The sequence below is a fragment of the Manis javanica genome, chromosome 9 (assembly GCF_040802235.1).
Source record: "Manis javanica isolate MJ-LG chromosome 9, MJ_LKY, whole genome shotgun sequence".
Lineage (NCBI taxonomy): Eukaryota > Metazoa > Chordata > Mammalia > Pholidota > Manidae > Manis > Manis javanica.
The window spans coordinates 29,213,675-29,239,131 of record NC_133164.1 but is presented as its reverse complement, the minus strand read 5'-3'; the positions used below and the strand labels follow the sequence as shown (position 1 = coordinate 29,239,131).

General features: G+C 37.5%; 1 protein-coding gene across 13 annotated transcripts in view; it reads left to right on the top strand.

The window, feature by feature from the left end:
* LMO7 (LIM domain 7) overlaps positions 1-25,457 on the top strand; it is a 188,537-nt gene that overhangs the window by 57,636 nt on the left and 105,444 nt on the right. For all 13 annotated transcript variants that reach the window (XM_037010278.2, XM_037010273.2, XM_037010275.2 and 10 more), the window contains exon 2: positions 13,295-13,365. In XM_037010278.2, coding sequence (XP_036866173.2) covers positions 13,295-13,365 — 71 coding nt within the window. The remainder of the gene's footprint in view (positions 1-13,294; positions 13,366-25,457) is intronic.

Below are 25,457 nucleotides of genomic sequence, written 5' to 3'. Positions count from 1 at the left end.
TCAAGTCCACCCTTGCAGCCAGCTAACCGCATGTGTCCTTCCTGACAGTCCTTGATACCTCCCAGTATGGAGGAGCTTCAGTCATAGTGCTCAGCACTTGGCTTCCTCGCCCAGAACCCATGCTCCATCCCTGACCTTTCCCCTCTGCCCTCTGGGACACATCTATGGTGTATCCCCCAACTCTTACCCCTTTGCTAGGCCTTCCCTCTACCTCTTTGCCATAAAGAAACCCAGTCCTCTTTTTCTCCTGTAGCCTTCCCCAGGGGAGTTAGTTTGTTGTTATAGAAGCTGTAGCTTTGTTTGCCTTTCACATTGGGATGCCGGGAAGTGGCATATATTGTTCTCCCTAATCCACGACAGCGGATGTCTTTTTGGGTCAAGAGTGTGTACAGCTGTAGTACCTGGCCGTCTGTGATAATACAATTAATACAGTGGCTTGGAGTATCAGCTTGGATTATTCTTCATGATATAAACAGTCAGCATTCTCATCAGTGAAAGCACTTCTTAACCACATTAGGAAAAATGTGCAAATAGGAGTCAATAATGAAGGCGATTTTACATCGATTTGTGTAGCACTGACATTTCTTCCATTATTAGCCTGTTTTTGGAATATGGGCTTTCATTGTGTGACCATTGAGGAATTCATCAAAATTTCATATTGCGCATGCAGGTCTCCATTGTCCTTGGCTGCCATCTGGCTCTGTTTTAGGCTTGGCGGATAATTATTTCATGTGACACGCCCTGTCCTCCTCCCTACCACTACTGCATCTGTTTTCCTCCAGCCTTTCTGTCTTCTGGCTCCATTCTCTGTTTCCAGATGTATGATGACTGTCATTGTTCTCTGTTAGGGAAGGAAAATGTTAGCTAAGGCTGCTTTTCTGCTTTCCCTTTTCTCCTCAAGGCATTAGTTAGGTCCCTCATGTGCTGCCCAGGGCTCTCGGAGTGTCTTTCCATGCGCAGGTACCATCTGTCCGACCTGGGACTCTTGCTACTGGACTGTAGCCTGGGAGGCAGGGAGGCTGGTTTCCTTCCCCATCTCCTCCTCCTCCTCCTCCTCCTGGCTCCTGCTGTGGCTGTCGGGCAGCTCTGTGGTCTTGCTCCATCTCATCACACCTTTGTTTTTGTCAGAAAGTCAAAATCTTTTCCTGAGCTGGGCTCTTTTAGTCTCTGAGTCTGAATTAAGCCTTCTCTGAATGCCTCAAGCAGCAATTTCTCTTTTAAACTTTTTGCCTGGAAAGGGAGTTAATTTTTTCTTATTACTCAGGAGGACTTGTTCATGTTACACAAGGGGAAGGACAGGGGGAGATGTGCAAGACCTTGATGGAGGCCCCTGACTTCAACATAGTTGCAGTCTGGGACAGAAGAGACGATAATCAAGTAATGGTGACATAAGGTAGAATGATGTGACTCCTGAATCAGTGGCTCAGAACATCAGAGTCACCAGTGATGCAGGAGAAGAAATCTTCTGGGGGCAGTAGTGTTTGGGGGACACAGTGGAGAGGGAAAATTTGAGGTAAGATGGAGGGATGTTGGTATTGGAGGACTGATTTCTTGTGTTTGGGTAGAATCAAGGATGCATGCGTGAGAATCCAGGGGCAAAAAGCCTGAGGGTAGGAAGGACACTTTTATATAGGCCATAAGGACCTGTGGAAGATTCTGAGCCATCATTTTTTGTGACAAAGTGTTTTTTGATTTTTAAGAAATGATAGTGGACAGTGAAGTATGGAGTAGATAAGGAGGCGATTAAGGCAGAGCAGTAGGTGATTATCTATGTGTTCCATCCGCCAGGAGAGAAGCCCAGAGTGGGCGGAGAGAATTTCATGGGCTTAAGGGGGCAAGGAAGGTTCATTTTGTTGTTCTTGGGTCTGGGCAGCTGGGACAACACTGGTATGATTTTGATGGAGAAATGAGGCGTAGCAGACAGTTCAGTCTTGCGTGAAGGGTGAGGTCAGTTTTACAGTCTGGCTTTGCAGTGATGTAAGGGTGCTCCAAGAGAAATGCTCAGCTGGGAATGTGAGGCTGGGGGATGCCTCGAAAGTACCAGAGCTATGGATTTAGGACCCCTTGTTTGGAGTGTGGACTTGACTGAGCAAGGTTAGGAGGTGGAGGTAGAGCACGAGCAGGTGGGATGAAGAAGAATTTGAAAGAGGGAGTGGTTGGCAGGTCAAACTTCACAGTTTTGAGGAGGGTGAAGTAATCATCCTTGAGAAACCTTCAGATTAACCCATACTCTCCTCCTCCCACATCTGTCACACCCATCTGCCCTGTGCCATGGGTCCTTCTGGGTTTTCCCTAAACATTCAGGCAAAGACAAAAAACCCAACTTGTTATTATTGGTTTTCTGCCCATATTATCTCCCTTCTGAACTATAGTTCCGGGCTTGGAGAGCAAAATCCATGTGTAACCTAAATTGATAAGCCTTATGGAACCCAGAATCACGAAATTCCTGGTGCTTTCTCGGATGAGAGAGATCAACCACAGTATTGAGAGGAATCTTAGAAAGCTCTCCCACACGGGTGAATTACCTGTGTTTTGCCTCTGAACATTTTCTATATTAGGAGTTTACTTTCTCCAAAAAAATAAAATGCAGATCATTCCATTTTGGAACATTTCATTATGATAGAAAATTATTCCACATAGTGAGTCCAAAATCTATAATTAAACAGATTGTAAACTTTAATGTGCAAGTGTTTCCATAAAAAGTCTCAAAATCTCAGTGTGGTCCAAAATCAGTGTAGAAACACATCAGAAGCTCTTGTAGAGTTAGTACAGATTAGCAGTGTTACATTACTTTTTTAAAAGATTCAGGTTTATAAAATTGTAAGACATTTCTCTTTTCCCTGTTCGCCAAATGTAACTTGATGTTGTGTTTTTTAATTTTGTATTTTTAAAAATGTACCTGGATCTAGAAAGACAGGGCAGTAGTCCCAGGGCGGCCCATTATATCCCTGCAGTACCCAGAACATGCCAGCAGGTGGTAGCAGAGAGCAGGAACTGACATCTCGGTCTCTAGACTTTCAGGGCGTTTATTATAGAGTCGCGAGGGATTCTTTCTAAGGAAATGAAGACTCACAAGAGCCCTAGAAACGTCACACTAAAACAGTGTTTATAAGAGGCCATTCTCAGCAAGATTCAGGAAGGACACTTTTGGAAAAGGTGGACTTCAGGTGTCAATATAGCTGTTTGAATCAGGATCTCTTAGAGGAAGGCCTGGGGGCTGTATTGTTTTACAAGCACCTCAGGTGATTTCCTCTGCATGCTAAGTTCTGAGTCAACAAGTGAGAGTCCTTTTCTGCAGGGCAGGAGTTTTACTAGGCCTTGAGGATACAATGAAAACAGCCCACATAGTGGAGGCCAGCCAGGTGGTGCACAGTGGGGAGGGATGGTGGGCGCAAGGCGATGAAGAGAAGGGTCTGTCACTATCTGAAGAGTGTTCTCTCCAGGGCAGCCCGTCATTTAGGCAGCCAGCTGTGGCTATGAGCTAATGCATGCTCAGTGTTGCCAGACCATTACTTTTTTAAAAAGAGAATCTAGCCATCCAAATCTTTGTTCCATATTTCCCAATTTCAGCATAGAGAGTGGGCCAAACAAAACATGTCTACAGGTTGGTCAGCTTGTGGGTTGTGACATCTCTGTTAGGAACACAGGCCAGTAGGGGCCATGAATGTGAAGTTAGGCATTCCTTGGAGATATTCCGAGTTTGGTTCCGGACCACCAAAGTAAAGCAAATATTACAATAAAAAACTCTATACCCATTAGCAGTCACACCCCATTCTTTCCTTCCCCAGGCAACCTCTAATACACTTTGTTTCTAAGTATTTGCTTATTCAGGGCATTTCACATAAATGGAAGCACATAATATGTGGTCTTTTGTGTCTGGCTTTTTTCTCTTAGCTCCATGTTTCCAAGTTTCATCCATGCTGTGGCCTGGATCAGCCCTTCATACCACTATGGCTGAGCAATATCTCATTGTTTGGTTATACCATATTCTATTTATTCATCATTTGATAGACTTTTTTTTTTTTTTCATTTTGGGGGTAATATGAGTAATGCTGCTCTGAACATCCATATACAAGTTTTTGTGGGGACATATGTTTTTGTTTCTCTTGGATATGTACCTGGGAACAGAATTATAACTTTCCTTTTGCTTCCTAGCAATTCACTGTTGAATGGAAGGCAGGTCGATGGATGGGTACCAGAAGGACTATATTGTTAGCTTGCAGTTGGAATCTATCAAGAAGACTCAATCCTTTAATTCTAAACTAACACACTAGAGTAAAGCATATCATAGGAGCCAGGAGTATAACCATCAATTTGAAGTTCATATAAAATAAGTAGTAACTCTCATCTGTACCACAGCACACATTTCCCAAAATGAATGTTTCCCACAGTGATGACTCTCATAGTAATTCACAGGGAGATAAGCAGGTAATTGTTGAGCCTTGCTAATGTGTGTGTGTGAGACATTTCTGCAAAAACCGGTGACGTCTCTTGATGCTTGAGAACCCATGATTATATTAAGCATTTGAACTATACTTAAAATATCCTGATAATGGATATTCACATCTATACATGCTTTGTGTGCTAGTGAATTAAAAAAACTCTTTGTTCCAGAAAAAATAATTTATGAACTAGGATAGGCTTTTGGTAGACTTTTTCTCTTGGAATACTTTCCCTATTGTTTGCACCAGCATAAATTGGAGCATGAACCTGCGTTTATAGACAAAATGTGCTTTATACTTTACCCTTTAGAAGTTGTTTTTGTAATTGTTAACAGAACGAAGTATAGCTTTAAAACTTGAGCCTGTGTGACGTCTCCTGTGAACTAACTAGCTGCTAATAGGGTTCCCATTGTTTAGGATTTCATATCTAGATGAAACCTGGCACCAAATAGTCAACCCTGGAGCAAATCTTGCTTACTTCCCTGGGTTTTAGTTGGTTATTTCCAGTTTTCTCTCTCTTTTTTGGCTTTTTAATTACTATAGTTGAGCAAAAATGATTTGAGACAGTAAGTTAAAAGTTGGTAACTGTAGAGAAGTAGCCACTTCTCCTGGAAGAGAAGTTATGTTTAAACTCATTTATTTTGCCTCCAAATCTCAGTGTAACTGACAATTGGCCTAATGATGACCGAGTGAGAATTTTGAGTGTTTATAAAGATGGTTGGCTTTTAATTATCTGGGGACACAACTGGGAGCTTTGCATTTTGTTGTCTGTTTTCCCTTCCCAGCTGAGTCAAGACTTGTGGGCCTTTCCCAAGAGAAAGTGAGGTGGTAGGTGGGGAAAATGTTTAGGTCTTTGACACTTTGGATTCCATTCAGAATGAAGGGATCTGTGCAGTTCTGATTGCCAGTATCTTGGAAGACTGAGTTCACTTTGGTTTGGCAATAAGTGATATTAGTATTGGCAAAATAGTCCTAGTACACTCCAGGATATTATGCAGTACAACGCCAGATCTTAAGAAAGGCCAGTGACCTGAGAATTATCTGTCATTTGCTGAATATACATGTTAACCAGGAACATGCTGTAATTCAGAGGATTAACCACCTTTTAGAGAGATTGCCTAGGTTTAAAATAGCATTTTCACCACCCATTTCAAAACAGGGTTAGAATTTAAAGAGGAATTTCCAATAATTACTTCGCTTATTTCTAATGGTTCTAGAGCCAAGCACCATGCCAGGGATATGCATAGCATTGTCATTGCATGCTTCTTGAATGAATGAAGAAATAGATACTTTTTTAGTATTTTAGTTAAAATTAAGAAAGTTAGTTAAAGTGGAAAGTTAAATTCTAACACATTCTTTTGTCTGGAAAAAAATTCATGTAGCAAACCAATAGTGGTGACATGCTCTCAACTTGGAAGGTTTCATTGCCAGGAATGTTCCCTTTTGAAGAGGTGTATCACTGGAATGATGGGTTTCATTGGACTCTTGAATGTGTTCTTGCGCTCTTAACAAGGATAGGTTCATTCCTGAGCCGTGGAAGGCTACTTGAATCAAATGATATCAGGAACTTAGGCAGGTCCTTTCTCCAAAACACAATGAATCTCCCCTTCCCACCATACATCTGAAATTTAACTATCAGTTTTGTCTTTTTGTTTTTTTTATCTTGTTCTTCTTGTGGTGTGAATATTCTTAGGAAGAGTAATTAGATTTAACATAAGCAACTGTTATGTGTAAGTTGTATTTTAACCAATGAGAAGTTGGGTGAGACCATCGTGCCCTTAAGAGTATCCAGTGTGGACTGGGATGACGGAACATGTATGGGTGGGTGGGTAGGTTTCTAATTCCATTGTAGAGTTTATGAGCTGTCATGGACACTCTCCTTTGCTGCTCACTGCCTGTTGTGTAGGCAGCTACAGTATTACTGACTTAGATCTCAGCTTAAGCCACCATGTTGTAACTCAGTTTCCTCCTATAAAAACTGGGTAAGAGCTCCTACCGCAGAGAGCTGCTGTGAAGATTAAGGGCAATTTGTGCACAAATGAAGCAGTAAGTGTTGGCTATCATAATTTGGGTACCTACTTTATAGCTGAGGAGAATGAGGCCTGCAGAATTCAAGAGAAGTAATCTTCATGACATAAGGAAGGAGTCTGAGACCCCATCTCAGCTTTTTGGACTCCAACTTGTTTTTTTAAAAATTTTTTTAGGGATGCAGTATTAGGGTAGTTTAAAAAGGACATAGCCCACCCTTTTGGGAAGAACTGGCTTCTCTAACATTGTGAATAACCCTTTCAGTAATTTTACGATGGGGAAGGAAAGAGCTAAGAGGTAGACATTCGCTCAATTTAAATTATGTTTAGTTTTTACCTAATATGTTGACTGTGTTCCATAATCCTTACATTTGTAAGCTTTTGGCAGGTGTAAACAATGAGATCTGTGAAAGTTATTGCATCTTAAATAATGATGTAGACTTCTCATGGAATCCAGTAGAGTAACCTGTCTTGCAGAGTCATCAGGATCATATAATGGTTACTTTATGAATGAAGTTTAATGGAATAAAGAAGAGAGGGGTGTTTTTAATTCTTTGGCAGCTTCAGAGACCGAATGTAAAGCACAGCATCTTCTTGATGTGTGCTGGCCTGGGGCTTTTGGCTGTGGAAACAATGCCCCATTCGGGCTCCATCATTCACAGGCTGACACTGTCATCTCCTTGAGTGAAAAAATGGAGGCAAACTCCTCTTTTATGTATTATTTCATGATGGGGTTCTTATGTTCCACACTGGCTTCTGACGGGAAATGTTCCTTGGTGTTTTTTCCTTCCTTGCATTATAGTTGTTGAAATGATTGGAATGGTGATGATCACATATATGTGTGTATTTTAAATGCTGTGACCAATCTATTATAGTTAATAAGTAAATTAACTTGGAATCAGCTGTGAGCCCAGTTGAAGCTCATAGTAGAGTTTTGTCAGCAGATATCCCTCTTTCTCTTTTAAAACAAGCTCAAATGGCACTGTGGTTTTGCACCGGGATTTGCACAGAAATATGGGAGAGTGGTTTTGGGATTCTGAACATCTTTTACATGGCTGCTTAAAAGGCATTGAAAATTTTAAACAAGATGAGTGCCTGCTGACAGGCAACCCAAGGGAAGCTGGGGCCTTGTAGAAGCTGAAAAATCCCTGGAGGTCACAGGAATTGTGGACTAGGGCAGCATTAGTCTTGATGAAAAAGACCCATGGACCAGGAAAAGAAGGTTGAGTTGGGATGAACATGAACCCATATAGGACCCTAAATAAATAAGGGTGATCCACTGTGGACCAAAGGAAAGGGCTGGGAGCTGGGCACTGTGTGCTGACTTGCATTAGTAGGTGTGTGCTGATAACCAGTCTGCTATGAAGTGGTCTTTGAGAAGTTCCCAGAATGTGTGGGATTTAAATCATCTGGATTATGTGGCCTGAATTGGAACTGAGAGATGCAGTGTTAGAGACTTGTTGCTCTGTTAGTAGGGAATCTCATCCAGGGAGAGGATTAAAATAAAACCCTTACCAACACAGTAAAGAGTGTGAAGATAATTCCTGTTTATTAAATTAATGCATTTCATTAAAAAATACATTCACATATATTAATACATTCACATAAATGCATAGCAATACCTTCATAAAAAAGAAATAGCTTTTCTGAGATGTGTGAACTGGGCACTTTCTGTGTGCATGTTCAGTGGACAAATATTTTCTTCCACAAAATATGCCCTGTGAAAACTTCCTATTAAGGGCCTCTCTGGAGGTTACAGGTGGTAAGACAGGTTTGGCAGGTGTGTTTGGGCACAGAAGGCTTGCACGGTTCTGCTCCACCGGTTAAGATGCTCTGGGCAGGGTAATTACAACTTCACAGGGAGTCTCTCACCCTAGAGGCTCAAACTTGGCCCAGTTACTTAGCTTCTTCCCAATAGGATGACCTGTCAGCATGCAGGGACACGTGGCTGGAAGACGCAGTAGGCTCAATTGTAATGTGTAGTCTTTTGTTTTTTTTCGAGGGCTCAAATATTTTCACATGTCATTTGTGTACTGTGAAGTAAATGGGGCAAATGTTTCTTTCCCTTTAAAAATTAGGGTCTGAGCAGTGACTTATCAGAATTGTGTAGTGAGATGGGTCCAGTACTAAACTCCAGGTTTTCTCATCTGATGTACTTCTCAGGTTATTTCAGGTGGTCATGATTTTATTTAACTGTATTTGGAAAATATGAAAGTGTCAAAAAAGAGGAAGAGAGCCAAGTTTTTGTAGAAGACAAGGTGTGGCTGTTTGCCTACATAGTGACTGATCCTGTTTGTGTTCCCTTTTGAGAAGTGGGAAATGTGGTCTCTATTTATTTAGTTGTTGTGAATCACAATCTCATTACGTAAGATGTATCACACCTCAAATATCTTGCTAGTGAATAAGGCTCAAAATTATTGAAAAATGCAATGAGTAATTGTTAAATTAGAACTACTAGGCAAACATTTCTTTCAAAATTCTGGAATTTCCTTCAGCATACTGAATTCTTAAAGATGGGCTTGTATCTTAAAGTATGATTTAAATTTTTTTGAGCACACTGCCTCCATTTTATCTTAAGGTCTTTTGTAGATCTCTGTAATTTTTACAGTTTCTAGGATGCAGAAGGTAATCTAATGGATTTTCATAATGTGGTAACTCAGTATCTTCTGCAAGTAAAATAGGTGTTAGGTCTGGCAAAATGGACTTTTAGTTTTTGAGAAGAAACTTTTAATCTTCACTCTGCAGTTGGATGGTAACAGCTAATTACAGTGCTAGCTGACATTTATGACTGCTCCTCTGGAGTCAGGCCAGTCCTGAGTGCTTTATATGCATGATCCCATTTAATTATTTAATTTTCAGTGCAACTCTGTGAGGTAGGCACTTTATATCTCAGATGCACAGATGAGAAAACTAAGAGGTTAAGCACGTTGTCCAGAGTTACATGTAGAAAACAGCAGAGCTGGGATCTACAAGCATTAGAGCCTCACCTGTTCTCACACCACCATGGTAGATACCATGTTGTGGGTTTGTTAAGGAATATAGCCCAGGCAGTCTCTATAGCACCAGAAAATCTTATATATATATATTTATTTATGCTTTCTTTTTTGGTTTGAAACTCTTGGAAAAACTTTTTTGTTTTAGTTCTTTAGGAGGAGTTTAAGTGAATTTATAGTTAAATGGATATATAACTTGCTAATTTAAATTTTTACTTTATGATGATCACATGGTTCAAGTTATGGAGGTTGAAGTAGCTAGTATACACAGTGTAAACATTTTGTAATGTTCATGAAAATGTCCAGGGAGACTCTTAAACCATTTACAGAGAATTTTGCATTTTATTAATGTTTGAAGTGTCATATTCTGTTTTTCTCTGTTTCTTTTTCACACACAAAGTTTCTCATGCATTAAGACACAAATCTCTTTTATTCAAGAAAATTGAAAAAAAGTTAACCAGACATTCTTTATTTACTGAGTTATCTTTTGTACCCTTAACGATGGACAACTGTTTTTGAAAGTAGATTTAAAAAAATCTAAATACAGATTGAAAACAGTTAAATTTTTTTAGTTTACTGGAACGTTTAGTATCTGATGTGGCTGAGACACTATCTGACTGAGTACTTATAAAATACTGTAGGTTTTTGATGTTGCATGTGGACGGTTCTGTAACTTTCTAGAAGGTTAAACTTTCTGAGCCTCAATCTTCTTCCTGGTGGAAGGGAAAATTAAGAATTATTAAATTTAAGGATTATGTGGCTTTCATAGATAATGAGAAAAATTACCTAGCACAAACACTGGTGTTTCTGTCTTCCCTTATCTTTTATATGTAGAAGCTACAGGAAATAGACCTACATTGGATGGATTCTCACCTTTCTTGAATGTTGTTTTCTAAATATTAATTAATTTGTATATCTATTGCATAAGAAGCCACTCAATAAGAAATAAAATAGTCACAAGCTTTAATTCCCCCTCATTGAAGCAATTACTGTTAATATATTTATTTCATATTATTTGTATAATACATACTTACAGAGTTATAGTCTTGGGAGCATACTTCATACATTGTTTCACAAACCGCTTTATAAATAATAAGTATTCTTGACAAGTAATGAGTCTACTTTCATGCTCAGTTTAAATTTCATGGAGTTCTCTGTTTTATGGTTATATCATAATTTAACGAATTATTGTTGGGCATTCGGATATTTCTCTAATTGTCACTACTATACATAATGCTATGAAACAGTTCTTCTATTTATATCTTTGTGTTCTTGTCCTGTGGTGTTAGTGTAAATTCCTAGGTCTGCATGTGATGTTCCTGAGAGTCTGCATATTTAAGGCTTCATATGTATCACAGGTTGCCTCTGGAATGGTGGTATCATTTTAATATTACCTTCAGTAGTGTACAGAGCATGCCAGATTCCCATGTCCTCAAAATATAGACTATTATTTTAAAAAGTAGTTTTTATATTTTGTCTTCTTTATAAATACAGCATAAATGGAGTCTGGTCATAAAGCATTATTATTAGATTTTGTTATATATGTGTGTACAAAGGTACATTAATATTTTGACATGGGGGGTGGTCTGAAATCTACATACTGTGATTTTTACCTATCTATAGTCTTTTTTGGGATATGAACCTTTCTGCACAATTTTCTGAATATTTCTGTATATTCCCATACATTCCACTATTTTTAGTTTATTAGTAATATTCAGAGTAGAACTCAGCCTTGTCTATATGGTGCAGAGGTATTCCACTGGGGGTTAATTATTGGAGTGTGTTTCAGACTGTTAACTTGAAGGTCAGTTGCATGCGATGAGGTTAAGCACACAGTGCTGTTAGTTGCCTTCAGGTATTTGCACAGCATCTTGACCATTGCAAGCTATTAAGTAGATGATATTTTCCCTGTCTCAGATGAGTAGACTGGGGTTCAGAGAGGTCATTTAACTGGCTGAAGATTGCACTGCTCTTAGGTAATCAGTGTGGGATTTGAATATACTTGCCTGGCGTGAGCCCTTTTTCCTTACCTTTTGTTACTGGCTGCGTTGCTTCTGGATGGGCTCATCCAGTGCTGTTGACTGTCACTCTTCACTGCTGTCCATGTGTCTGCAGGGCACAACCTTTTGACCTCTAACTCATGGCTTCCAATTTACATCTATTTGGAAAGGTAATGGCCATATTTTCTCAGTGGTGGATGTTTGAGTAGTGGTGGCTCTGAGGGACTTGCTTAGACTAGAGAGAATGGACTTTGGCGTCAGCTTTGGGTGATCCTGGGACTTTTTCATGCTTTTTTGGCGTTAGATAGGAGCACCCAGATAAATGAGGTATTACATATTTTCACTAATTAGAATCAGTGCTCACCTTGAGTTTGTTCCCTGCACAGGTTATCTGGGATAATCCAGGGGCCACTCCAGGTTATCCCCAATGGGTTGTGCCATTTTGTTTGCATGTGTTTTACTGTACTTTAAAATGTTGTGTTTACTTTTGTGGCTGTGAGATCTTTGAGGGAAGTCCTGCCTGTATCTTTTTTTAGATCACCCAGTATCCAGGCAAGTGCCTGTAACAGACACTCAGTAAATGTTTAATTCATGCTGCAATGTAACCCATCTGTAGATTAATGCCACGTATAGGACGGGGATCTTCAACTTCTGCCCTGCGTTTGAGTGTGTCACCTCCCAGCCCAGGCTCCTGTCTGTATTTATATAACCAGCTTATGAAAAACTACCTTTTATTCTAAAACTAGCCATTGTTTTTTCAGTTAATAGGTATTATGGCTATAGCTATAAAAGTGTCGGATCATGTAGAAAAGATGCAGAAGTTGTGCAGATATGCTGGGTGGGCTGTACAGCTGGCAGTGGAGAGTAAGGACCACAGCAGCCCCAGAGCTCACCAAGTCTGTGTGATCAGTGACTCCCCAAATCAGGTTTCCAAGATCATATTTCTCCCTGAAGTGGCAGGTGGAGCAAGAACTCCTGCTGGCATGTGGTGGGTACATCTCAGGGGCAGCTGGGGTCACTGCTGGGGAAGTGCACCCTGCCCACACCCTTAGCTGGGGACTCAGTCCCAGGCGCTGTTTGTGGGGCAGACTTCCCAGTACAGCCTCCGTTTTCTCTGCCACTATTCCCCCCTGGCATCCCCTTCCCTCCCAACCAACCCACTCTTGAGAGACAGGAGCTGTAGATATTTTTCTAGCAGTTTCACTAAGAATGTTGGTGGTAGTAACCGTAGGTGGCCTGTTCATATGTGATACTCTGAAGGGGGGAATTGTCTGTTTAAAATATGTGCCATCTTCCCTCTCTGCCTTTTTTCTCTTTGTCAGGACTCAATGGTTTCCCTAAGATATTCGTAAATATCTCTTTACACAACCCAGGGCCATTTCATAAATGCTTTCAAGGAGTGTCATGTCCTCCACTATTTAGTTTGGATTAAAACTTGAGGAATTTGAGGATGGAATTAAAATGAATGATAAATGTACGTGGTTGGTATTTCATGTTTACATCTTAATCTGCTTTTATTTACTTTTAATAGACTAGATCACCCATTTTTTTAAAATAGAAAATATGTTGGAAATTTAACTTCTAAGTTTTATCCATAAAATGGGTACATTAGAGAAAAATACTCATTTTGTTTCTGTTTATACTCGTTCATATTCAAATGGTTAACCTCTCTTATTGTGACATGGAACCTCATGTAATTTCTTATGGGGAACAACCTTTGGTTTAGAGATGCCTCCTCCAAGTAACCGTAGCTGTATATTAATCTAATACTGAATTTGACTTGTGCATTGTCCCAGATTAAGAGAAAACTAATACCCAAATCTATCTTTCAGGCAGTAACAGAGAAGAATTTTGAAACAAAGGATTTTCGATCCTCTCTAGAGAATGGTGTTCTGTTGTGTGAGTAAGTATTTAAAGCACTTAAAAAATAATTCAAAAGCAAAAGGTGTATGTGTCTGTGTGTGTGTGTGTGTGTGTGTGTGTGTGTGTGTGTGTGTGTGTGTATGTGTGTGTGTGTTATGAGGTTTCTTCACTCCCTCCTCCATGGCCACCATAGTCACAGATATGTTTTCTTGGTAACAAGTGCAATTTGATCCCTGAAAATTGACACCCCCACAGTACCAGACAGTAGAAAGGAGTTATCAGTCTCTGTATCTAAAGATAGCATTGGTGAAATATATATTATTTTAAATTAGTAAACAAGAAAGATTCTGTTATTGCTTAATGGGCCAGTAAGGGTGGGTGGTTGAGGGGAAAGCCTTATTACATTGCACCAGCTATCACTATCACTTACTCTAGATACTCTAACATACAGAACTGCCTGGTTTGGGAGTTAATTATAAAACTATTTTCTTCATTGATAAATAGTGATGATTGTAAAACAAATTTAGCAGTAGCCAATTTTTCCTTTAAGCTTAAAGTGGAGTTATTACATAGCACAGTCAATTTGTCTCATGGGCCATTTATTCAATTACTATGGTATTATTGAAAAATCACATTCCAGACTTTGGCTATCATAAGTAATATAAGCTGGTGCCAGGACTGATGGTATGAGGCCTACCTTGTATGGTTAATACAATGTTTTGTTCCCCCATGGGTACATAGTGCAGTTAGCCAAATATGTGACCTTGTGGGGTGAGGGACAGGCAAGCCTATGGGATTTAAGGATGACGTCCTGGGTGAGGGTGCAGGTTGTAGAAGTCAGCAAATAAATAATAAAAATGAACTTGAGTACGCACCCACATTTTTGAAAACACTCAAGTGTTCTAGTCTAGGCACTTATCACATAGGTATTTATGGAATTTGTCCACAAGTAAGACCTGGGGAGTGTATGTACTTGTACTTAGATGACTTTGATTATCCTTTTTAAGAAAGGTTGTTTGCAGCAAAGATCAGGAGTTAAAGGGCCTCAGTTTGATTCCTTGATCCATTACTTTTGGACATTTGAGCGATTGAACATCTGAGCCTTTTTTTTCATCTGTAACCTGGAGATCAGGGTTACAAAATTCCATAATACATATACTAAGGTTTTTATAAAGTATCAAACTTTGTATAAATATAAATTGTTGTTAGGAAGATGGCCATGTAGATAATAGTCTCTGTTTCCTCAGCTCTGTTGGTAAATGTCCAAATCTCTTTGTTTTAGAGTGGTACTGTTAAATTGAACGATATGAAGTTGCTGACATTCAGTCTTCTGCGATCTACAGAATGTCAATTCCATGTGGTTCTACCTAATACATGGCAGGACAGGATATGAAGAAGGGCCATAAGTAAAGTTTTAAGAGCTGTTTCTTATCTTCTGATGTCACATTCAGAATGGTCATTGCCAAATACTGTTTAAACTAATCTGGTAGACCGTGTGGTCAGCCCCGTTGTTCACTGATAGGAAATCACTTTATCTTGATTTGAAAGCTATAGGATTTAAGTGTGTTCTACTGTGTTCAGGGGTGGATGGGAAAAAATGACTGTTAGAAAGATGCATGTGATCTACAACTACCTCAGCTGTGAGTGTAGACTATTTAGAGGTTTGCAGTGAAATGACTTCAGTTCCACACGTCAGTATAAGAGTTGGGTGGGTTTAGGTGGGTTGTATGCCTGTGAAGCATGGACTTGCTTTTAGACATATTAGAGCATTTAGCCCAAAGAGGTGATCTTTACAAAGAAGTCACTTTGTGGTTATATACTTCCAGTGACCAGCAATTATTCAAAACATTTTGGGGGATCCCCTTTTTGGGGTATGGCCTCCATAACTGGGTCACCAGACATTATTGATAGTGACTGGACAGGGACTCATAAATGCAATTTATGAACCAGCTTGGTCTCTGAATAATTCAAGATGACTTCCAAAAACTATACCTAACCTGAAAGGATGAGCATGTTATTACCAGTAATGAAAATCTGTTTTGACAACAGGCAGTACTGTTAGAATAAATATGTAAGTTCTACCTCAATGGTCACAGCAAACATTTGGATGCATGTTTAGAGATATGTTTTTTTTTTTACCAAGTCACTTTAATCTACAACTTCCAAAAGTTTGTTCTTAGATTGTTTCCTAATTGAAATAACATCAATTTGTTTGTTTGTTTTTTTTGCATTACCAGACAAGTCAAATCAATCTATTTAGTACCCAGTACTCAGGTGAATGTTTCCCAAAAGCAGCAGAAGTAAATATTAAGCTGTGGTAATTGGCAGTTGTAGTTGACCGTATGACACCAAAATACTTACTGTATGATGTTTGTATTGAAAAAAAATCTTTCTCTTAATTGTGACTCACATTGTTTATAGCCACTGGTTAGCAAAGCATGTTAGTCTTAAAGGTGCAGTGTTGGATTGGACCAAAAAAAAAAGTCCAGGTAACTATATTTTGTATAAATCCCTACGTGAAGAAATTCTAGCTCTCTGGTCTACGAAGTGATTACATAGGCTTCACTGTTGGTCTCATCTGCCCAAGGTAGAGTGCCTGAAAGGAAACCAAAATCAGCCATTCAGAAGCCTGGTGTTATAAGCCCTGACTTTCAAATTAATGGCAAATATAGTAAGCTGTCTGTCTTTGAGAATATTTTTACCCCTAAGAAATCTCAAGTTTTAGCTGAAATATGATTAGGATATTTAAAACTGAATTCATTTTCTTGCAGCAAACATTTTCTTGCAGCAAACAGCTGACTTCTGTATGGTTCACTGCCAGAAGAATTACCGATTCTTATGCAATATAGGTTCTGCTTGCTGCTTATTAAAAATCTCTAGGCATCCTAGTTCATTATCACCATTAAAGAGTTTTCTTCTTATTTTACCTAGTAATTTCAGCAGCCTTTTATCCTTCAGTAGTAGTTAATAATCCTTTTTGAACTGACATTCTGAAATATCCAAGTCAAGGTTTGTAGGAAGTTATCCTGTTATAAATAGCTTTAACCCAACTGGCAGTGTACCAACATTTCAGATAGTCTAAATTGGGTATAAACTCTGCACTTAAGTTTCAGACAGGAGTACACATCTGAGTAATGAGAATTATGTGCATTTATTGCCATTTAACATTATTGACTATTGCACTTAGTGTCTTCTGTTAACTGATTTAGTATCATTTAGTTTGACCGTGGGAACTATTGCGTTGAGGGCTAAGGGGTATTCCACTGGTTAAAGCCTGTTATAGTAATTCCTTACTGTATACCTTAGACCTCTTGTGGCTTTACTGGACAGTGAGATGGGAACAAATGTAAAATTTGGGTTTTTCTTATTAGTAAAAGAATTGATGAGAGTCTCTAAGGTGATTTCAGCTCCTTGTTACAATTTTCTCTGAATTTTATTAATAGTATTCATTAATCTATCTCCTATCATCAGTGTTCATTAGTGTTCATGGAGGCCACTTTACTATATGCTTAAAAAATGAGATTTGTCACTATGTGAATGTCCACAATCCTCTCTTCCTCTGTGGTTTTAGCAGAGTTATTTCTCTTCTCTAAACATATTTAGTTGAGACTTATCCAACTGGTAATATGAATACTTTCACAGTTACTCATCTTATAAGAATCTTAGAAATATTCAAATGAAAACATTCTTTATTTTCCTAATGAAGTAAGAAGATGTATTTGAAGGTTATCTTTTTGGGTGTGTCTCTTGTTAGTCAGTTTATACCTCCCATCACTGGAATAATGCCGAGTCTTTGCTCTGTCCTAAGTGAGCCATGCATTAGTTTATGCCTTTTCTAATTCATTGGCTCGCATTATGAAGAAAACTCTTTTCACACTGTCAGCCCTTTTCTTCCATGGTTTGCAGCTTGGAAAGACTGGAGCAAGATATTTACCTATTTGGTTTGAGAAATCAATTTCTGTTTCTTCTTTAAATCAAATAATTGCCCTGTGACCACTGTACTATCTTCCTAAAAGCACATACATTATTAAAGATGCATTCGATATAAGAAGAAAAAAATTATTTAGAAAAATACTCCTGTTAATTTACTATGGGATACTCAGGTGATTGTTTTAAGATATCAGACAAGATAGAGAACTTTGTCACTTCTTTTTCACACAAGATTGCTCTGTCCTTTGTGAGACTTTCACACACTGAGTGCCAGTGGCATCACTGGGCCTTGGGGACCTGTATGCAGTGTTCCAAGTGAAGCCCAGAGCTCTTTCTGTATGGGGAAAGACCCTTTTCATAGAGCTCTTTCTGGTTTTGAATTTCCTGAGGATGACAGTTGCATCCATACAGCTCTCCAGCATGCCAGCACTACCTATTGACCCTGATCCATAGTATATCTATTTGCATTAAAATAATAAAAACTGTTTTTCTACACTTAAAGCAATATAAATTTTGAATTTTCCATGTTATTTGATAATCCAGTAGTAGGCGAACAAAAATGCAAGTAGTCAAGTTCATAGAGATAATTAAAAAAATTTTGAACTTTCTCTTCATGACTGTATTTTATGGTTGTGTCTGTAAGCTCTTTTTCAGATTCACAGTCAATTTTTTCTGTAATTATATTTATGAAGAGCTTAATGTATTTTGAAAGAAAGTACTTTATCAAACTGAAGGTCAGTTTGGCAAACAATAACTTAGAAATTCACTTCTATTTTCACAGTCACATTTTACGGAAGCAGTGGAAATTCTGCCGATTTTTATAGTAGGACCTCAGGCTTGAAGGTAGAAAGCTTCAGTCCTATCACATGAACCTGTACATGCCACCTACAGGGCTTTCTCACTTTAAATATAAATTACTAAGAAAAGAATATGCAACATTTCAGTGCTAGGAACTCTGAGAGAAATGAGAATGATTGTCTACTAAAAATAAAAGGAAGTAATATGTGTGCTTCATGTATGTGAGATAATTTTTTAAAATTTGAATATCTAATTAGGTTTATTAAGCAATTCCTCATCAGGCAGCACCCCGTCCAGCAAAGAGATGCTCTGTGATATAAACAAGTTTATGAAAGTTGGTCAGCAAGTCGTTATGACTGAAGTGGGTTTTTGATGTAATGAAGGTGCTCAGGTGGGCCCATGGAAACCTGTGTGTTGGCCATGAAATGGTGCAAGTATGGAAATTCTGGTCAGTGCAATGGGAAGTAAATTAAATAAGGGGAGTGAATATTGTTAAAGGGCAAATAGACGAGGGCTTCATGTCAATTAGAAGTAGAGTGTTTGCCTCATTTAAGAGACTTAAACTCCAGAACTTTTATATACCAACAATCATCAGAAAATTAGATGAGATTTAAGGGATTAAAAACAACAGTGACAAAGTTTAGAACACTACTTTGGAGAAATGTGTGAGACTATTATTTTATATGTTGAAAATATAATGGTAAGCTATAAGATTTTAGAAATGGAATGATAAAATATTTCTATATATTGGTGATAGATGTCTATTATAATTTTACCAATACCCATATTAAATCTAGTCAGACTTTTCTTAGAATAAGTATCATTTTAACATTCATATGGAAGAGAAAACAGGTGAGAATAGGAAAAATTCTAAAAGATTTCTGTGGCATGAGTATGTCCCCACATTAGAACACATGGCAACACAACAAAGCACAGTAATGAAAAATTATGGGATGCTTTATAAATGTGCATATTAATGTAAGAGCAAGATACAAAATACATCCTTAAATGTAGGAATTTGATAAAGGAGATATGAGAAAATAGAGAAGACATGAATCCCTCAACTCATTGTATCAGAATAAGTAACTGGCTATAAGATTAATTTATGAACTCATTACAAACCTGAATAGCCTAGATTAATAAAATAGAAAGCTGATAAAATAAAACTGAAGAGTTAAAAAAACCTCTGGAGACAGTTTAAAATTCTAAGCTTTGAAAGAATGGGGGAAAAGTAGATTTAATCTACATATAAATAGATATTCTGAAAAATAATATTCTGAGAATAATATTTTAAGCAAAAATGACTTAAGTATTACCTAGAGGTCAAATAAAGTGGTTAGATAAATGTTTGAAAATGTCACTAGACAGATGAGCAAAGGATGTGACCAAATACTTACAAATGAAGAACTACTTCTGGAAATAAATAGTAAAATCTTCACCTTCATTAGTAAGAAATAATTATGTTGAAACCAGATTCTATTTCTTAATTGAAATTAGTAAATAATTTGAAGTGGAATAGAAAATGATGGCCATATTGTGGCAAAATGGTACCTATAATTCTCAAAATTACCAAATGAGTAATAAGCTGGTACAGCTCTGAAGAGCAATGTGGCAATATCTATATTATATGCTAGGTTTTTAAAATTAATGTAAGTATATTTATCATAAAAATTACAAGGCTTTTCCCAAAAACCTTTCTTAGGGGAATCTAAGGAAAGACTACAACATGGGGAAAAAGATTCCTCTTCCTAGAGGAAAATATTAAAAACAACTTAAATATGTAAACTGTGATATGTAACATTGGTGAAATTTTTTCCATTCCTTAAGGGTGGTGGTCATAAGGACTGCAGCCTGGTGGAAGATGGTGCAACAGAATCTAAACCACAGGGGAAAACAGGAGAGCTGCTATTGTCATGCCATGGGGTAGGCACAAGAATGCTGCCTGCTGGCACAAAAGTCAGTTGGTTCATGTCGCCAAATTCCTCTCCAGACAAGTATTAGGAGCTTAACACTGATGATTTTATTTCTAGAAATAGAATATAAGAAATGGTAAGGAGCATGGACAAGATATGCATGTAGACATTCTTGGGAACCTTTTTACAGTGACAAAAATTGGAGAGACCCTAAATTCCACTCTAAAAAAATAATATCACTTTCATTTACATGAAGGGTTGGAGAGGAATTTAGCAATGTTACCTAATTGGCAGAACCAGAACAGGCACCCGAGTCCCTCTGTCCGATGCCTTTTGATATTGATACGGTATTGGGAAAATTTCTCTTTCTCAGCCAGATCCATTAGTGCTATAGCTTTTGAGGTCGCTGAGAATAAGAGGAATCTGCTGTCAGGCTGCCCAAGCTTTGCTAGATTTACTTCATGATGTGTCACATATGACAATGAGGGTAAGTAAAAAGTCCTGCCATAGATAATTATCAATTGCATAGTTACTGTGTTATTGCTGTTGACCATGCTTTCCGAGATCAGCATTTACTGTTAACTCTTTATTTGTGTTGTATATCCCAATTCAGCAGTATTCAAAATTACCACAGGAATTCTAGAAATTAAACATATTAATTTTACTGCCAGTCTTTGAAAATACAAAAATGATCATAAATATTTATACTGAAAGTTTTAAACTTTAACACTTTAAATTATATATGCCTATTACTTTACTCATGGAAATGGGAATACTACTCAATGTGGTTTTCACTTAAAAAATATTACAATTTATGAATTTAGATGGAAGGAATTTACTTAGGATAATCAGTTCAAATTAATATATCTGACAGAGTTTTTACCCTCTTGATCAACATTTGAAAATTAGGAGAGACCATCAAAGTTTGATTTGTCTGGCAACAAAGAATAACAGAGGTGTGGTGTTCTTGTTGGGAAAAGTAGAAAACCATTTCTAGTCTTTGAAAGTAAAGGTAAAAATTTTCTGTATTTATTTTCATAAAGAGAATAGATTTGAGTCATCCCCAGAAAAAATTTCTGCCTTAAAAGTGATTTAAACAAGTATTTTTAAAGCACCTACCAAATGCCAGGTCCCTTGCTATGTGCTAGGAGATACGTGTTTGGAATGAGGGACTGTCCTTGTGCTTAGCAGATTTACTGTCTGGTTGCTCCAGCTGAGCCCAGAACTTCGCTCTGTCTTTGGTAAGCACTCAGGTTTGCTGATCAGAGTTTGCACTTAGAAGAAAACTGTGCAAATGAGTAAGTGCCAAATAACAGATAAAACAAAAGTCTTTGCTCTTTAATTTGTAAGGAAAGGAAATGTATAGTATCTTTATTAAATCTTTTTGAAAAATATAGTTATTAATAGGAAAAGTTTGACTAATGTGGGAATATATATTTAAAAAATGTAGTTGACAGACAGATATTAGAAATAGGTATGTATGAATAACTAACCAAATTATTCCTAGGTTGAAAAAGTTCACTCAGTGTACTGATGTCCTCTGATCTAAGTCTCCCTGGCACATTTGGAAAAGTCCTTGAAAATAGGAAGTTGAAAGGTGTCCCTAAATTGTCTACTTCCGCTGAAGAGCTTTCTGATAGAGGGGAAAATGAAGTGTTTGGGATTTGAAACTAGTTTCTGGAGACTGTGAGGCAGAGCACCAATTTCTAGTTCTCATTAAAACTTTTATAACTGAGCTAGGTATAATATTGAGCTTTCTGTACAGTTTCTTTGTCACCTCTGAGTTATATTTAAAATCAGGATACATTCACTTGTGACAAGATTTCTGAACAGATGCAACTTTTTAGCATCTGTTGTATAACTCAGCTCCCTTGGAGAGAATGGCCAATGTGCTCTGGGGAGAAGAAAAGGAATAAACACGTGGAGGGATGAGTTTTACCATGGGAGATACCAGATGCCTAGGTGTTTGCTGTTCTGGTTTCTTTCTTACCAAGAGCCAAGCTCTGATGTGCTAACTAAGCACATAACTAGGTTTATGCCACGGCCTGAGAAAGGCTTGGGAGAGCACAGGTATAGGATTAGGTGGATGGGACATGGGGATGCAGGCAGCTGAAATGGGTCCTTGACTTCATCTAGGCTACTTTTGCACATAAGATCTGGAAGGTTATGATTCTTGAATAGAATCAGTGACCTGAAGTCAGTGTTGCCTATAGGAATTTCATATGTGTAACTGAAAAACACTTATTTGCAAATAAGTTCTATTTGTAAAAGAGTAGTTACTCTTGTGAGGCACTTTTATTTGACTTAAGACTATGTCCCTATTCATTTAGATATGCTTATATTTCACAGAATTTTAGATTTTATAAATCCCTTTTTCTCCCTAGAAGAACTATCCTAAACCTTCTTCCTTTAATTGTATGTGAAAATAGTTATTCATGATTCATAATTTGATGGGACGTTAATTTTCTAACGTTAATTTGATGGGAAGTATTTGACAAAACTGTGTAAATATGTGCATTTCCTCCATGTTGTAGTGCTTAAACTAATGCTATCTTAACAACTAGCAAAAGAAAACAGTGTTTTCCTCTAGTGACATGACTTTTCAGAGGATAGTTTATGTGTTATTCAGTGTTGTTTTCTCCGTGTGGTTATTTCCATTTCTGTACATGTACCAGGAGGCACAGGAATGGACAAGGACTCCAATCCACCGTGTGTATGTTGCATCTAAGTAATAGTTCTGAAAACTTCTGATGAGGGAGGAGTCAATTAACTCATTATTGGGAGACATCATGTGTCCATGCTGTTTTCTTTACCTTTATTCCTTATTTCCTTTTGGCTGCCTTAATTGAGTGTAGGCTGTGTTATTATTCACTCCAGAAACTCTATTTTTAAAAAATGGTCTTGATATTATGAATGTTGTAATATAAAGTAAGTAAACCAGTAACTTGAATGATCTGGCCAAAGTTACCAGTTATTCAGATAGGTGGAGGGAGGAATTTATGATATGTCCTTTAATAAAGACAACTGATGCCAGATTTTCCTGATGTTTCATAAGTTACACCAGCTCTGATTGGTCTCTTTTTATATCACTGAAAGATATATTTTAAGATCCAAGTTATGGGAGAAAAGTTACTGCTGAGCTAGTGGCTAACAACTGCTATGAATTTCTTGATTTATACTATGTCAGAATTGTGTTCCTGTGAGGTAATGTTTCAGTTATTAGTTCATCTGTGCATTGCAAGAATGCCACCCATAATAGAATTTAAGAAATTCTGGTTAGTAGGGAACAACTAGAAGAATTAGTTTGAAACGGTCATTTCTTATAAACCCTGCTCAATTCTTTTCTGGCTCCTCAGCTAGGAATTAAAGAAAATTAATGTGGGCATGAAGAGAGAAGCCCTCCTACATGGCTTTCATGCACACCTGAGAAATTAGGTTTATGTTTTGTTTTGTTTTTTCATTTGTTTCGCTTTTTGCATTCCACATATACATACACATACACAAACCCCCAGAAACAGACTCAAATACAGAGGACAAACTGGTAGCTGCCAGAGGATAGGTGGGTGGAGGGATGAGTAAAATAGGTGAAGGGAATCAAAAAGTAAGAAATTCTAGTTAGTATGGCATAGGGAATGTAGTCAATAATATTGTAATAATTTGTATGGTGACAAATGGCAACTACACTTAATGTGAGAATTTTGTAATGTATATAAATTTTAATTCAGTGTTGTACACCTCAAACTAATATAATATGTCAACTATAACTCAATAAAAAGAAATTAGGAATCAAAGAGTGAAAGTTCTAGGAAATGCTTAACCCAAGGGAGTGGTATCTATGTTGTCTAAAGGTCTTTGTGTGAAGGAACAACTGTGAAAACAGAAAAACATCTTTTGTTCACCAGACTAAATCTTCATAAGCTACCATTTTGTAATTCCGAATCCTGTGGAACAACATTCTGGAGGTTATTAAATTGAGACTTTTGTCTTTTATTTTTAGGACACTCAAGTGTACATATAAATCTCTGGAATGTCAAAGGAGTGGCACTCCATAAGTGTCAGATATTTTTTTTCTGTTGTCTGTTCTAAAGAGTAGACTAGTAAATTAAGAATTTTGATTTTTTCTCCTGTATTTGCTTTCTTTTTGGAGCTCTGTGACAGAATAAATAACTGTTTTATGTGGATGGATTATTGAATAGGAAAATCTCTTTCAAATTCATTTCTAGCAGTGATTAATGATTAATTTAACCAAGCTAGCATTAATGGAAAAACATTGTAGTATTAAATTACTACATGGCTGGGCATTGTATCAGTGAACAATAAAAAAATAGAATTCATAATCTAGATTCAGAACCAAAGATTGCACTCTAAGTTGCCATCTTCAAAGGTGGGGTTTTTTTTAGTATTTCGGAATATAGGGACTTACAGATAACTTTGTAGATGCTGTCATGGCAACTTAAACTTGTTCGGTAGCAGATTCTGAGGTAACTGTCAGCCTATTTGGGGGAGTTGTGCTACATTTAATTTTTGCTCAGTCATTCTCCTAGTGTAACAATCAGTCATGGACCAGTAAGAACTAGGAGGCTACTTGGATGAGTTTTACTGTACCCTTTAAATTTGACAAAATGCATTCACAACAACACAGACGGACCTAGAGGGCATTGTGCTAAGTGATAAAAGCCAGATGGAGGAAGACAAATACTGTATGATTTCACTTACATGTGGACTCTAAAAACCAAAACAACTGAAAAAACAAAACAAAACAGAAACAGACTCATAAATATAGAGAACAGACCAGTGGTTGCAGGAGGGGAAGGGGGATATGTGAAATAGGTGAATGGGATGAAGAGGTTCAAAGTTCCAGTTATAAAATATGTTATGGGGATGTAATGAGCAGTATAGGGAATGTAGTCAATGTAAGTAATGTAGTCAATAATAAGTCAATTCTGTAGTAAGTTTGCATGGTGACAATACCTATTGTGAGTATTTCATAATGTATATAAATGACAAATCACTATGTTATATATGTGAAACTAATATATTGTATGTTGACTTGATCCCAATTTAAAAAATCTGGCAAAATAATATGATTGAAGTTACCTTTTAAAAGAAAGATCAATTTCAGGATAAAAAAATGAAAATAGTCAATAGAAAAAAACTTCTTAGGTCCAAAGAACTATAATGTAAGAGATTCTTAAACCGGCTATTGAAACAGAAACAAATATTACACCTTTCTTTAATAAATGTGGAACTATTTTTGAGGACATGGCTTTGAATATAGATGTGTGTCTATATGGCCTAAGAAGACTGCTACTCACCATTGTTTGCTGTGCTGTTATTAATCCTGACTTGTTTTCTTGGCTGTGTGATTTCTGTTGGGCTCTTGGCTCTGAATAACATATTGAGGGTGAAATAGTGACATATATGATTTTTAAGAATGTTAAAAAGAACACTAAACTGATGCTGGCTTTCTAGTAATTGTGTATGTTATTTA